We start from the raw sequence: 16,656 nt of genomic DNA on the forward strand, positions 1-16,656 counted from the left end.
GTTATTAACACAGCTATATATTGTTAAGTATGAGAGGGAAACCTGTATTGGTACCAGTGTTTCCGCTGGTAACTCTCTGTTATTGCGGCCGCCACGGCGAAAAACACATTAGAAGTTATTGAATGGAACTAACTTCAGTTCGTTGAGTAATAGCGTGTGAGACGGAGCCTGCTGGACCTGGGCGAGAGATGTGACCCATGGCCACATTATCATAGTTCATAAAAATGCAGCGCAGCCAGGGACGATACAGACATTTCATACACAAGACGTATGTAACGCCACTGACCCGCCAAAGCGCATTACTCTGTGAGTAGCATACGCTTCAGTCCATCGCACTCCCCCTCTCTCCCTATATGAGCTACTGGGCTATCCGGGTCTGTTATTGTTGTTGAAAACAAGTGAAGGAGCTTTCTCAGAGATATATTTTTTTAAATATTTCCCAGGCTATTTATTTCAGATAATTTACATGTGCTGCAGCTGTATATTTTCAAACTGGGCAGGAAACCCTGTCTTTGCATTTTATTTTAATCACATCTGTTTTAATAAAAGAGCTTGTGAAAAGTGGCTTTGACTTAAAACTGAACATTTAGCCCACTTTGTAAAAAAAAAAAAAAAAAAAAAGAAATATATATATATATATATATATATATATATATATATATATATATATATATATATGAGATAGAGATATATATTGTGTATCGCCATTCAGCTGCAAAATACAGAGATATGATTTTTAGTCCTGGACTAGTGGAAGATCTGATAAGAATCAGTGTGGAGGGGCCCAGTTTGGAGAATTTTGATGCTAGGGAGTGTGGCAAGCTGGTTTAGCCAAGGCCAAAGGGGAAGAAGGCCAGATTACAGGTGTTGGCCATCTGACGGTATTTGACAGCAAGGGGGGACCCGCTATAAGACTTTGCGTACAGTATAATTGTGCTTCAAATAAAAATTTTTTTACCAACTCCTTATTCTTGTTTAAAATAATTGACATAATATATATATGAATGTATATGGAGCGTGATAAAAAGGTGACCTTGAAATTGTGGCGTTAATGGCGACGCGAGGAAAAATTTGGGTGCACCTAAATTTTGTGCTGGTGCACCTAAATAAAAAAAGTTAGGCACACCAGTGCGACCAAGGCAAAAAGTTAGTCTGGAGCCCTGCATACACTATGTTATGAATGCACAGATAAAGCTGTTACATCTAAATTGCCTTTCATTTGATGAGACCTCATAAAAAGCAACTTACTCCTCGTTCTCATACAGATATTTCACTGTGATCCATGGCAACACAAATATGAGTGGTGCACCTGAGAATGACAAAAGTAAAACAAGAAAGTGAACAGAGTCAAACGTTTTAGGACATAAAGTTGTCATTTTACCAGATTAGCGATGACATCACAGATGCTGTGCTCCTGGTACATCAGTCACTCCAACACTTAATTACATTAATTATTTGCACTATATATATGCTTTAACCAAGTGATCATGTTGACATGATTTTTTTTGTTTTATTTAGCATTATTTATGATGATGACTTTAAAATCTCATTATCTCAAGACAAAATATCTATTCTCCTCTAACACGATGACGACTTGATATGAAAATGCTTGCTGCGTGCAAAGCAGAATCTAATCCGTTCATGAACCTGGTCTCTTCTGCGGACATGAACTGTCCTGTCGGGCTACAATGACTCACTAACATCCAATGTACAATCCAGTTAATAGTTGTGGCAAGACCATGATTTGTTATCTCCGCTCAGTGAAGCATGAGGAAAACAATGTTTAAAATCTCAAGATAACTATATAATTAAATTGCTACATCAGAATAACAAGCTGAAAACTTAATATGAGCATAATAAAGTCATTCTTTATTTAGAGACAGACGTTTTCAAGAAAGCAGGTCTGAAATGATAAACCAAAGTGGCTCTGGGCTCATGATTGTTTTTTTTATTATGTGCCCTTAAGGATTTATACATTTTGGAATTGTGCAAGTTACAAATAAATGATACCTTCGCCATCTCCCACTTTTCCTGTCTCTACAATCGCCTGTCCAAACAGCTGCTCTGTATTTTATCATTAATCTGCATGTATGTACATACCTGTTAACCATATCTGAACTGCTTGACAGAGTATGTTTGCTACTAATGATTGATTTTGGGTCAGAATCCTGTTCTCACTACTCTACTCTTCTCACTAAATTGACCAATATTTGTCTGACAGAAAAGCACACAAATACAGATTCTGTAATAAGTGGAACATCATTACAATGTGATTGTCAGTCACTGTGTGAGATTTGTGGTTCTTACCCCAGCCAATGGCCAGGTAAATGTAGAAGTACTTCCTCTCACTGAAGACGGTGATGACTAGCAGGCTGTGCAGGTAGATGCCCTCCACCAACAGCCAATAGTTATTGGCCATCACGCTGTACTGCATCATCACCATGGCACCACGGCACCACATAACAGCCTGAGACACATAAATATGACGAGGGTGGTGGGGATACAAACAATAAGCCAAGGTGACACTTTTTTTCTAATCCAAAAGTCGAAAATCTCACCTTAAAGGATCGATTTCAACACGTAGCTCTGTTGTTTATAAATTTGGAGTGCTGTCAGTACTGAGAAAAACAATCTGTGTTGCCTACACCGTGTTATCCTCCTGCTAACGTTAGCATCCAGGAGGCTGAAACCGGGCAAACTCTAAACATGCTTTTAGCCTCTTAACATGTTCGAAATGTCATTGCAAGCGCCTACCCATGTGAAGTGATTCCTTCCGAGTGAATACAGTAAATCTGACTGCAGTAGATGTGAGAGAAATGCATAAAAGTTGTAATAATTCAGCTCTGTTTAGTTCCGGTGTTGCACCGAAATCTGTGACCCGTCGTGATCTGTGTCCCTCCTGTTAAAAGCGTAGCGCCCCCTTCTGTGGTTAAGGTTAGGGACAGGGGTTTGGTTCAGGTTGAGGTAGGGGGACACCGATCTCGATGGGTCACAGATTTCGGTGTAACACCGGTGTTGAGACGGCAAGACGAGTGTTTCAGGGGTCCGTTTCAGGAAGGAGGTTTAACAAACTCAGAGTCTAACCCTGATGTCTGAGTTTATTTACCCTGAGATGGAAACTCTGAGTTTTCGGTTCCAGAACAGCTGATTTGAGTTGGTTCAATCAACTCCGAGTATGTTCACGCGCGTGCACCACCACAATAAAAAGGCAGCATGAATGGAGCCATGATACTACGATTCACCATGGTAACAACCACAAACAAACTGGTCGGCGGAAATACTCATGCGCACAAACAACGAGTTTGAACATGTATTTCGTTAAAAAAGCAAGACAGCGGCTGCTCTGCAACAGAGAGAGAATTGGTGTGGGAGAAAATTGCTGCTCGAGTCAATGCGTAAGCATTAACAGTGTATTAATTTCATATTTAATCACAGTTAACTTATAATATTACTGGTGAAAACTGGAATTGTATTACACCTATAATTTCATTTGGGTGCAATCCTGCGGGCGAAAAAGTAAGATATATTGTATATATATATACAGTATGAGCCGTATCACCAATAAAGAAAACTGCCGTTTGCAAAAAACATAAAGCGTTTGCCGGGTTTCATTCTCCTGGATGCTAACGCTAGCAGGATAACACGGTGTAGGCAACACAGATTGTTTTCATTTTTCTCGCTATTGACAACACTCCAAATTTACAAACAACAAAGCTACGTGTTGAAATCGACCGGAATTCTCCTTTAAACCAGATCTCCAAAGGAGTCACAAGTATTCTGCTTTCAGCTCAGTTGAATTGACTCTGCGTTAGGCTGCAGCACAATACAATGCTCAGCAGTTCAGAGAACAAGGACAGCTGTCCTTCACATGAACTTTTTGATTCTGGCATCCACATATATTTCTTTCTTTGTTCACAATCCTTCACAGCAGTTAACGTTTGCCATAGAAAAATACAGATATTCAAGAAATATGGAGTACAGTCTTTAAATGTGTCGCAACCCTGTGTCTCATTATTGTTATTTTCATATGCACTTTTCTGCATTTACAATTTATGTTCAAGCAACAGTGCATGATGTAGTGTGATGTTTTACTGCAGTGGAAAGGAAGGAAGTGGGAGTTGAGGTATTGGAGTTTCTGTTTCCTCTTATACAAGGAGTCACTTTGATACTTTATTATTTTAACATGTAATGAAAATTAAAAAAAAAATGTTTGCAGTGATTGTGGTGTGTTTGCTCTGACCGGTATGTTGACCCAGGCTTGTGTCCGGGTGTCACTGCTGCTCCTGGGGTCCAGTGTGAGGGTCAGCAGGGCGTCTTTGACCAGGATGGACACGGCTCTCAGGATGAAGGAGGAAAACAGGTTCATGTGGATGTTGTTCCTCATACAGTGGAGCTTCCTGGTGCAGAGGTGACAGTGTGTGATGGCTTTTGACTTGTATATGTTCTATTCACCACTTTGCATGCAGGAACATGACTAAAAAATGTTTCCAATCTTTGAATTTTTTTTGTCTTGCTTTCTTTTTTTCTTTAAAATGTGTTCCTTACTTGATTGTCTCCTTCCTTCCTTTTGCTTTTTGTTTTTCTTCCTTTTCCCCACTTTTTTCCACCTTTCATGCATAGCTTCTTTTTATCTTCCTGTCTGTTCTTAATTCTCGTTTTGGCCCCCTTCCTTCTTATCTTCTTCCTTTCTTTATTTCTCTCTTCCTGCCCTCCTCCTTTCCCTAGTTTCCCTATTTTTCATCATTCTTCTCCCTTCATTTATTTTCATTCTTCTATCATTTCTTCCTCCTTTCTTCTTTCCTTACTTTTATTATCTTTTCCTCATTTCATTCATCACTATTTTTTTGATTCTGTTATTCTTTCCCACTGTCATCCTATTCATTCTCCTTTCCTCCTTTCTTCTTGCTTTCCTCAGTTCTCTTTCCTGTTTCTTCTTGTTCTTCACCGCTTTATGGATAATTCCTTTCTTCCTTCCTTCCTTCCTTCCTTTTTCTTCCTTCTTTTTCTTTCATTCCTCTTCCTCCACCCCCCACCGTTTACTCCTTGTACATGTTGTACCTGAAGGTGATGAGGATTCCCAGGGCCAGTAGCAGAGCTCCAAGGGAGAGCGAGTAGCCCACTGTATACATGATCCGTAACTGACTGAGGATGCGGCCATACTGGTGCTGCAGAACCAACATGAGGGACTGAGTCAGTTACTTCCATGCATTGCCTTCATACACATCTACCCGCCCATCCACCCACACACTCAGTGCAGATTAAACATGGCACAAAAAAGTTCCTAAACAGTATTGAACAGATAGGAGGATTTTCACACGCTGAGTCACCCCTCCAAGCAGCTTTCAAACATGGGAACTGTTATCTCACAAGTCAGGCCTGACCCCCCCACACACACAAACACACTGTAATGTATACACACACCTCACCAGGGTCCTCCTCACATTCGCTGGTATTCTTTGGCGCCCACTGACCATCTTCACTGCAGACTCTGTAGACCACACCCTGCTGAACTGTTCACGCAGAGGCACAGATTATGAGATTGTATATTAGGATGGCATGTGGCATGGCTCCAACTGTCCAGATACCATATATACACAAATCTCAATCTACACACAACAATACAGTGAGTAATCATATTCCATTTTGCTACAGTTTCCAGGTTGAAACGGTGAGCAACGGGCTTTAAAGGTACGTTTTCTCTCGTTTGGTGGAGTTTGTCAGAGGTGTTAAAAAGGCAGTGCGCTTGCAAACACAACAGGGTGCAGCAACGTTTCAGTTTAAATAAACATTTTACTACGCTTTGCCAAGGCTGAATGTACCCTTGCACTGTTTTGTTAGGTGTGCTTGTTTATGTTAGTTTGCTGCCTACAAAATGGAAGTATCCCCACCTTTTTCTGTATAGTTTTTGCCCCAGGAAAGTCTCAGAAAGCTCCACAGTACAGGTGTGCTGCTCCCTGATACAGTGTGAAGTTTTGATACCACTCTGAAATTGATATTACATGTAGAGTGATAGCTGACTAATGACTGACTAATATGTGGCCTTCCCACACAATAAATGCATCATCCACTCACTGAAACCATGGTACACACTATTCAGTACAGCATTCATCCAACAGATGGTTTCTTTCATCCCACTGAATGGCAAGGACATATAAAGTATTAAGAGCTGCATTGCCACTACAAAGCATTTTCCATTTACGCCACAATGACTTTAATGAAGCAATCTTCAAAAAAACTCTTTCTCTGAAGTTTTACTCTCACATCATGTCCCTGGATGGGAGTTGCATTTCTCAAACGAACTGACGTCAGTGCTTCAACTCAAAGGTGGGACGAGGCCTACCTACAGTAGCAGTTTAGAAAAACTCTAATATCCAGTACTGTACTTCTCATGAAGGTGTGTTGGAAAGGAGCTCTAATTTGAAATAAAGGGATAGTTTCTGCACACAGCTCTGGGAAGTTATATCTATACTTACCGTTTACATTTCCGACATTGTGTATATCTGTTTTTTGCACCTTACTGATAATCTTTATTGTTTAGATTTTGTTCATTTGCACTCCATATATTTGCAGTCTTTCCCACTTTGTACTGTGACTGCTGCACAATAAGTTTTCCCTGGGATAAATACAGTTTATCTCATCTTATCATAACACACACCTTTATGGTACCATGGCAGGAACCATGGGCAGGAGACATTGACAGTGGTTCCTGGGAGTCCATCAGGCCAGCAGGCGTACAGGTCAAAGGCCCTGTTACACACCAGCCCTACAATAGAGATCAGATCTTTGAAATTCGGCTTTTGGCTTATAGTAGTTCAGGCTTCATTCTCCTGCATGCATCTCTCTTTCCTCCTCCTGGGAGGAGAGGGGCTCACCTGTGGCGGGGGGCGTGGCGTTGAGGTAGTCCAGGCACTGGTTTCTGTAGCTGCTCCACTGCTCCTTCACAAGCTCCAGGGAGTTAGTACAGGAGACCTGAAGAAGGACAAAACTTTCTGAAGCTTCATGTCACGTTTCAGCTACACCATCGCAGCCCCATCATGTAGATCAAAAACATGTGCGTGTGTGTGTGTGTGTGTGTGTGTGTGTGTGTGTGTGTGTGTGTGTGTGTGTGTGAAAAAGAGAGCGAGGCCGTGAGTCGTACCTTTGTTGCAGAGCTGCAGAGCATAAGCAAGGCCAAGAGGAGACACACCTGGGACATCCCACTGATGCTGGGAGGATGGAGGTCAGTGGGGACCAAAACACTGAGGTCTGACACATGAGGCGGTCTCGACCCTATCTCACTGTGTGACCTACACACACAATATGAAGGAGCTTGTTAGTGGGAACAAAGTGTGTGTCTGTGTGTGTTGGGGGTTGTTTCAACTGCAACTGAAAGAGCGATGGAGTGAAAAAATGAAGCTATAAAGAAACAATGAACAGACAAAACAAGCAACAATCAGTAATATAACGAGCTTCTCTTTTTCTTTACACTCACAACACACATGTGCTTACACACACATCACAGCTTTAAGATGAAAACCATGTACCTCCACAATGCCAGCCAATAATGAACAAAGATCTTACAGTATTTGTGAGCTCATCCAGTTGGTTTAATTACTGTAACACAAGATCCTACAGAAAAGCTCATGGGATGCCTCACAGCAATGAAAAAACAACACTGTCATTTATACAAGCTAACTGTATACTTCACATATAGCAAATTTCTCTAAACATTTACTGTGAAATTGCAGCACAAAAGCATCAATCATGGGAGCGCAACAGATGATTGGATAATGGGATAGGACAGCAAGGGGAAGTGGGTCAGAGGCGAAGATAGTGTCTTCCTGGAGAAGAGATATGTCCTCTCAGTTACAGATATTTGTACAGTATGTGTGCGTTTGTCTGTGCTTAGCCTCACGTCTAGAACACATTATTATTTGGAATACCTGTTGAATGAAATCCACAACATTCAAGTCTATGAAATAGCTAGAATTGTGTGTGTGTGTGTGTGTGTGTGTGTGTGTGTGTGTGTGTGTGTGTGTGTGCTGGTTTTGATGGTGCATTTTGTGAGGCACCAATTGACCGTTTTCATCCACGAAGTTGGAGAACAAAACGAAATCTGAAACGTTTCTGCAAAAAACACCTGGACAATGGAACCATTTTTGGCTAAAACGTTTCAAATTCCACTCTGTTCCAGTCTCTGTGATTCTGCTGCTGCTGCTGATGATCATGATGATGCATTTGCATCAAGCAATGTGTGTGAATGTGTTTCTGACCATGGTATTGACTTGCTGTACCTTAACAGAGATCTAAGTCAAACATCAGAAGCCTGTCATGGTATCACAGCACACATTCGGACTAAACACAATAATACAGTAAGCTGCAGTTGTTTTCTCTCCCTGCTAAAGACCTTTTTACCTTGTGGTGTTACAGTACAGTAATAATCATCCTCAGATCGCATGCAGCTCTTATCGACTGAGCAGCAAAGCCAAGAGCAGAAGGACAGACAGACAGTTTACACGCTCCTGCAGGCGGATTTTCATGTTATCGCCATGTTTGGTACACAATCTGTAAGATTAATATTATACATTTTTCTTATTCTCAACAAATCCCATAAAAAGAGCACAACTAACAATGGTTAGATTTAAGATTGAAGAAGTATTGCCTGTGTATCCAAAGCCTCTATTGTTGTCCAAAGTCACATCAGTGATCCACATTGCAGGACTAGTTTACATGTTCTTTCATTATGATGAACACAGGCACTTTAGTTAATTTAGAGTCAATCCCACATACACCGCCACTCCTGCTGCTGTAAACACTTACTTGAGCATGTATTATTCAAGCATGTATTCATTGGCAGCTGAAAATAGTCCCTAATAAATTCACTATTTACTTCAGTTTGAGTAACTTTTGGCAAGACATACAGTGCAACTGTTTCAGGTAATTACTGAGCCTTTTTTTAAAAGTGAAAAAATAAAAGTAGGAACTAATGGGCTTGGTGCTGAGAGCAACTACCAGGCTGGAAAAGACTGGCTGTCACATTGGCACACGACGAGGGTCGGTAAGTTCCGGGGGTGAGTATTTTTTTTTATAAACACTTAATTTCCTGCCTTCTGGTAAATTTGGCATTGGCATTGTTTTTTTTTAAATTTGATTTGACTAGTGCAGTGCCCATTTGGAGCGTGTTCGGAATGGGACAATTGCATGCTTCCCAGTATTAATTTAAGTTTTCACAAAATGCAGTTATAAAACACTTGGTTCCCAGTATTGCTGCTTGCAGCATTGTTGGAGGGGGTGTTGGTTCAAAGCGTTCTCAAGAACAACTCATCCAATGGTAAATGGTAAATGTACTGCATTTATGTAAAGCCTTTCTACCTTGCCCCACAAAGCGCTTTAAAATGTCATTCACCCATTCACATACACCGATGGTGGAAGAGCTGCCATGCAAGGTGCTGGCCCACTACATGACACACCCGTAGCTCACCCCTGCTTTCAGTCAGAAGTGACAGGGAGAGATCCTTATAAATAAAATAATCCATTCTTAGTCGAGCCCTTTTTGATCCAACATGTATTTTTAAATTTGTAATCTGAAGTTCAACCCCCTTCTTCTTCACATATAGAGATACTTGAATTTCATAGCTATGGGCATATGAGAGCATTTGTGTGTGTGTGTGTGTGTGTGTGTGTGTGTGTGTGTGTGTGTGTGTGTGTGCCGCTGGCAGCGTCTGTGTGTCGGTTTTTAGTTAACCACAATGCTGAGAAGAGGACAGCACATGATCACAGGATTGTCTCAAGCTGATAGCCTTATCGACCTCACAGGCAGGTTTTACATTACACACACACACACACACACACACACACACACACACACACACACACACACACACACACACACACACACACACACAGAGACTTCAGCATGCTGTGGAATAAGGATATCCTTCTGCCTTTTCCAGCCTGTGTAAATCTCTGTTTCCAGGGTAGTAGCACCTCAGGTTTTTAAGGCCAGTATTTAAATCCTCTTCCAAAAGTTTTTTGTTTGCTTTTGGGTGAAATGTAATCTTTATATCTACAAAATGTCATCTTTTTCCAGAGGGGTAAGTAGTAGATTTTTTAAGGCCCAAGAGTCTGTGATTACGGTGGCCGACATCGGCAAACGCACTGCAACTTAATGAAACACACGCAAATAGACAAAACACAAGCAAATTAAGAAAACATATTCATTAATTTGACAACACATGCACAGCATTTAGCAAATGCGCTGCAAATACACGATGCAAAAAGACAAGCACACAAACCAAAAAAAAAGAATCGATGCAAAAAATAAGCACACAATCCCCGAAAACAAATGCAACATATTACCATAGACTGTATATAAGAATGGACCAACAGATCCCGTTGCTCTGGACGGAGACCAGTGAAGGCCATTAGAAGCACTTTTCCGGTGATGGCTGAGCGTTAGTGCGCAGCCTCCAACTGAGAGAGACGACGTAAATGTGCTGTGAGCAACCTGTCTGAAAGTTGGAAGTCTTCTGGTAGCTGTGCCAAGAGAAATCTCAATCATTCCCAATCTTGCAGAGACGGAGAGCGTAGGTATATGTAAGGAGATAACATAGGCACAGGCTAATTATTGCTAACTAAAATGCTAGTTAACATTAATAATTACACTTAAACAGCTAATGTGAGACGAAACTGTCTGCACGCTTCTCCTGTACTATACGGTAATTCCTCTACTATGCGACAGTAAGTCGCGTGGTTATGACACAATTGTTAGCCTATTTTTACAAAAACGTCTGCTACAGAGCCATAATGTGAGGTACAAGGTAATGGAGCCTTTTATACATTGTCGTGTTTCTTTAGAAAAAAACAATGGACAAATAGAGTCTTTAAACATTTCAGATGTAAAGTTATTCGCTGTCAAAGTGGCGCCAAAATGAATGGCAGTCAATGGAATGCTAACGGGGGGTGATCGCTTTGTAGCATTAAAATGGCGCCATTGGAGGTTCGCGGTCCGAGGAGAAGCTTACCCCCTTGCATATTACACATATTGCATATTACACAACGGAAGTTCTCCAGGCCTCTAGGGGGAGCGCTAATTTGAACAGCTTGATTTACGACCCCACAGGGAGGGAGCGCTCTGCCTTTTTATTACCACGAATTTACAGACACATCTATGCTGATTGAGTATCACCTGCGACCTGAGCTAGTAAACTAGAGACACACCCACCAAACGAGAGAAAACATATCTCAAACATAGACTTAATATTTACAGTCTATGATCTCAAAGCAGATGCACACCATTTCACAACGGTGCACACCGTTCTGAGATTGAACGTGCCCCGTCTCTCTCTCTCTCTCTCTCTCTCTCTCTCTCTCTCTCTCTCTCCCTCTCTCTCTCTCTCTTTTGGTGGAAGTAAAAACATTACTTAAAATTTCTGTTAGTTTTTACGCCAATAGTCATGCTACAATACTAGATGTTTCTAGTGCTTTTTAAGCTGTGGTTTGAATAATGATTTACTTTTATTTTACATTTTATTTCCATTCACTCAGAGAAACCTTTCTTTGAACTTCTGCTGTTACTGAGCCAATTCTTACATCCTTCTTCTAAATATTTTTCATGACAATTCAGTGGAAAATCCTCTGTCTCCATGCCCTATAATCATATGATAAATATACAGAGCTGTGGATTTGTTTGTGTATTATCAAGAAGAAACACAAAGCCAGAGATAAGTCTGTGTGAGTCACAGCTTTTTCCTTTGAAATATTACTGTATATTGCGCTGTTCATGTAAATCAAAATACGTGCCCGTCATACACACTTCTCTCTCTTTCTGTGTGTGTGTGTATTGTCATTATATCATTTACATCTCCCAAGAGATATTTGCTTAAACGGACTGAGTGTAAGCTACTGTTTGCGTTGTTCCTTTTTTACATACACACACACACACACACACACACACACACACACACAAAAACAAAGGGGACAGAGCAGGAAGGAGAGGCAGAAGGAAGTAGAGAAAATGAAAATGTAAGTAAAACTACTTATCACACATCAAGGGTCCTCAAATGATCAAATGGCCGATAATGAAGATTATCAGGAAAACAAACCGTTTCCCATTATCAGTAAGGTTATCATTAAGGTTATGATCATGCCACCCATTACGAGCACCTCCCAATTATGTTGTTTAAATCAATAAACCTCTATGTCATGAGGAGTGGGTAATTAGGCAAAGTATGGAGGGTATGTAGGCGGTATCAGAGACAGGAGTGCAGTGCTGTAATGGAGCTAAACAGAGCTGTAATTATGTTGTTTCGGCATCGGTGAGCCGCTCTGCCCCACATGGAGACGCCATGCTCTGAAGCACCAATATCATGACATCTTCTCTCTTACTTTATTTTAATTTGTTTCTTTATTGCTTACTTTCTGGCCGCCCATTTTAAACTATATGCTGTTTGGACATAATTCCAATTTTAAAGGGTTTGTTCACCCGAATGACAACACCTTAGTAGATTTTTGGATTTTTTTATGTGTAAGACAGAGACTCCCGAAAATGCCTTTTTGTGCCCTGTGGGATTTGAACACACACACACACACACACACACACACACACACACACATTGATGAAGCCATGTACACAAATATGTTTTATGTTGTTAAAGGTCCCCCATACCCATTTTGTTCAGGTTTCTGTCCTCTTGATTGACAGAAGTTTAGGCAGATCAGGTGTACTTGGCTAGTGACAGTCACAAGAGTGTGCGTTTGTGTGTTCATGCAAGCGTGTGAAGCTCTGTGTTATGATTAACTGAGGTAGGTGATGGAGGTGACCCAGAATCTGCCCCTTCAGCAGATGTTATGCTTCACAAACTGAGCAAGAGCTATCTATTGTTTTATTTTCATCTCTCTCTGTCTCTCTTCCTCTCATGATAGGTTCTCCTTGTCCTTCCCCCACTCTTCAATGTTTTACCTCTCCAACCATTCAGAAGCAAACTGGCTTGTCAGAAGTGGAAGAAAAATTCCATCAGCCAAAGCAGAGAATGCAGCCCTATTCCCTTCCTTATTTCTTTTGCCTTCTCGAGGGAGAATTGTCTGGCCATCTTGTTTCCTGTCTCATATGGGAGGTCAGTTTAGTGGGAAACACGCAGAGATAGTAGATGAAGGTCTGACAGAGAAAAGCTTCAGTCCTATGTCTTTTATAAGTGCCTCAGATAGCTGATTAATAGTTCATGCAAAGCTGCTCTCCTGTTCCAAACATCCCTTGACTCTGCAAACGCATAGTGGTACTTTGGCACCATGCAAGAACTCTGTGACCTGCACTGTTTTGTATGTGAGCCTGTAACATCCCATTGAAAGGATTAAGTGTTTTCACTGCATGTAGAAAACACATCAGCTTGCTGCTTCATAGTTCTCATATTAAAATAGTGGAGAAAGTTTGGCTTCCAGCACTGATATAATTCTCAAATCATCACCACTTTCACTTAGGAGACATCTGGATTGGAATGAAGTTTGAATGCTGCCGAGCTGACTGGCAGATGGTCCAAGCAATTTTGAGCTGACTACTTCCAGAATCAGGCGGTATTTCTGTCCGATAAGATGAAATCATGGCAACGCTGCAACTGAAGTGTCCAGTGGTGGGTGTGGATGAACCCAGCAGCGTCCAGATGAGCGTCGTAAAAGTTGTGTGTGAACGTGAGAAGTGTGCGAAGGAAGGAGAGAGGGAGATAGAGAGAGAGAGAGGGACAGCACATGGGAAGAAGGCTTGGCCAGTACATACCATTCTCAGTGTCCCATGGAGAATGCCAAGAGCCAGACCCTAAATTCTCAGCCATGTGCTCCCTGGACTCCTCCATAAAAATGCTTCACTTATACCACTGATATCCTGCTTGCTATATATTGTCCTCCAGCCTCGCATTGCTCCCACACACACCCTCTCTCCTATGGAGACAAACGACACCACATTCCGCTGCCAGCTTACACTCAAACAATACTTACACAACCATCAGCAAGAAAGCGAATAGGTGTTATCCAAAATATATTGAACTATTCATCAGCATCTGAGATATTTTACTTGACAATGGTGGCCAAGTTACTTGAAAAATGTAATCAATTACTCATTACTTACTTACATTACTTAAAAAATTATTATGGTACTTTACTAAATACGCACCACAAAAAGTTATTTGTTAGCTTATTTTCATTAATCTGCCCAGCTCTGTCAAAATTGCCTTCCAACAACTCTAAAACCGTCTTTATTAAATACATGCTAGATCGAAAACAAGACATTTTTGTTTACTACAGTTTGATGGTAGTCTCTTTACTGACCATCAACAGCTAGCTTAGCCCCAGTTTCTGCGAACAGCTCTTCAGACATTCTGTTCTTGCAGTGAAGATGTGGGTTTCATGCACCCTCCAACTCTGAACTAATGTTGGAGAGTAGCCTTAAAAGCATCACATGAAAATATGAAAACTTTGGCATCACTGGAGGGCATAATGCTCCTCTTTTGGCGGAAGTTAACCACCTCTCTATACCTCCAGCCCCTAAACTAAGCAAAAAAGTCCCGACCAGCCTTTCTACTGCACACACAGAGACGAAACGAATCAACCCTCCCTTTCTATCTCCTAGTAAAACAGCAAACAATTGACTCCCAAAATGTCAAAGTAACAGATGGTTACTGGGGTTAGCAACTTTAATGTAAGTACTGAATTTGTAATACCTTATACTACTTGTTACTGAAAAAAGTAATCACATTACATTAACGTGTCACTAAGTAATGCCTTACTGCTTAACACTAGTTGATGTATACACAATCAGCAGATGATGGACAAAAGGACAAAAGGCAATGAACCAGGGCTAATCCATAATGTCTCCCACAACACTTTCCCTGTGGAGAAAATGTCACAAGTGGTCACAAGTGGTGTGTATCAAATGCAAACTGACCACTATCCTGCCTGTCATGCGTTTACTGTGAGTGCATCTGCTAAACACGTCCCGACACACACCGTCACACCTGTGACTGCCGCAAACATCAGGGACACAAACTGGTGTCTGGCAGCCTGATACACCACAGTGACCAACAGTGAGGAAAACACACGTGAATGGTGCACAAAACTACACGTCAGCTGCCCTTTTTATAAGCTTGATAATACACATACACGTAAGCTATTACCAAAATAAGAAAGAAAACAGCATGAATCTAACAAAACTGTACCACTGTTTCTGTTCCTGTTCCATAGCTTGGTTTCCATAACTCAGCTGTGCATGTGTGTACCTGCATACATTCCTGTATGTGTGGTTTTTAAACGAATAACTAAAGACAATCATGGCATCACAATTGTGGCCACGGTCTGGCTTACTTGACCAACAGAAAGAAACTGAAAAATGCTGAGTCAACATTTGGAAAAGTGTAATAATATAATCATAGCAATACATAAGAAAGGTTCCATTTAGTCCATAGCTTTTCTTTATTGTGTTTCGTACAAATGTCTGATATCAGTTCAAATCTGTCTTTTGGAAATTATTTTGATATTGCCATCTCAATTGTGTGCAATTATTTTGAGTTGTGAAAATGACAGTGGCCAGGGCAAACGTGATACAATGGCCCAAAACACTTAGGAAAAATTGTTGTAGCTTCAGAAACGATGCCAACTCAAAAACACATACGAAAATCCAAAACAAATACAACAACATTGTGCTGCAATTGAAAAAACATGCTGCAAAAAGCCAAAACAAGCTGCATATACAGAAAAAATGCAAAGTAAAAAAACCACACAGACAAAACACATGCACAAGAGAAACACTACAAATACAGAAATGAGTCAAAGAAAATACAGTACGCAAGCATGAGTTTCTTTGTTCTTAACTCCAGTGGCGTCTCTCCTGCTTCGTTGGCTTCGTTACCGGGCAGATTTGAGCTTAATGCATTCAAACTCCAGGAAATTTCATAGAAATGAGACTGTACAAAACCTTTGCCTTGAAATATAATTGTATTGTTCGAGGTTGACGTGACTGCCTTCACCATAGTTACCATGACAGCAGTGAATGGGATCCCCTCACACACCTCTTTATGGGATTGAAAACATTCAGTAGATGACTTTGTAAGCATGGTAAAGTTCAGAAACCATTGTAAATGTTTTCAATATGTATTCTGAGCAGTCACTGTCATATCCTGTTTCATATTGCAGTCTCTGTACACACTATATTTTGATCTACTTTTACTAGTATTGTATTGCCCTTGGTTTTTGTATTGTTTTCACTTGCAATTGCTATTATTTTTATTGCTTTTTATTTTCCTTGGAAAGCACTTTGTGACTTTCTTGAAAAGTATATACAAATATATAGATTTTGCAGTATTATTATTATTATTATTATTATTACTACAATAAACAAGCTAATATTCCACATTTGAGAATCCTGATCACTATGGTACTGAAACACTGTATCTCAATCACTTTTATATGTTTCAGGATTGTTGTTTGAGTTAAAATTACATTTGTTAACGTTAGGAGAACTTTTTTTTTTATCATGTTACAACAATACCACATGGTTAAAGTTAGGGAACAGCCGTGGTCTTGGTTAGAAGAAACCAATGTTGACTGTTGGAGGGAAACAGAAAATGAATAGTGGTGTACCCCAGTCCAGCAGTTTTGTTTGGGATTCTTTAATAATGTCACTCAACTTCCTCC

General features: G+C 40.6%; 1 protein-coding gene across 1 annotated transcript in view; it reads right to left on the minus strand.

The window, feature by feature from the left end:
* The window catches only part of gcgrb (glucagon receptor b), a 53,738-nt gene that overhangs the window by 11,559 nt on the left and 25,523 nt on the right, over positions 1-16,656 (minus strand). Inside the window, exons 2-9 of the mRNA XM_031289200.2 lie at positions 7,139-7,286; positions 6,873-6,969; positions 6,656-6,763; positions 5,422-5,510; positions 5,059-5,165; positions 4,241-4,397; positions 2,308-2,467; positions 1,249-1,309 (exon numbers count right to left, since the gene is read on the minus strand). Coding sequence (XP_031145060.1) covers positions 1,249-1,309; positions 2,308-2,467; positions 4,241-4,397; positions 5,059-5,165; positions 5,422-5,510; positions 6,656-6,763; positions 6,873-6,969; positions 7,139-7,195 — 836 coding nt within the window. The 5' untranslated portion in view covers positions 7,196-7,286. The remainder of the gene's footprint in view (positions 1-1,248; positions 1,310-2,307; positions 2,468-4,240; positions 4,398-5,058; positions 5,166-5,421; positions 5,511-6,655; positions 6,764-6,872; positions 6,970-7,138; positions 7,287-16,656) is intronic.

The sequence above is a fragment of the Sander lucioperca genome, chromosome 4, assembly GCF_008315115.2.
Source record: "Sander lucioperca isolate FBNREF2018 chromosome 4, SLUC_FBN_1.2, whole genome shotgun sequence".
NCBI lineage: Eukaryota > Metazoa > Chordata > Actinopteri > Perciformes > Percidae > Sander > Sander lucioperca.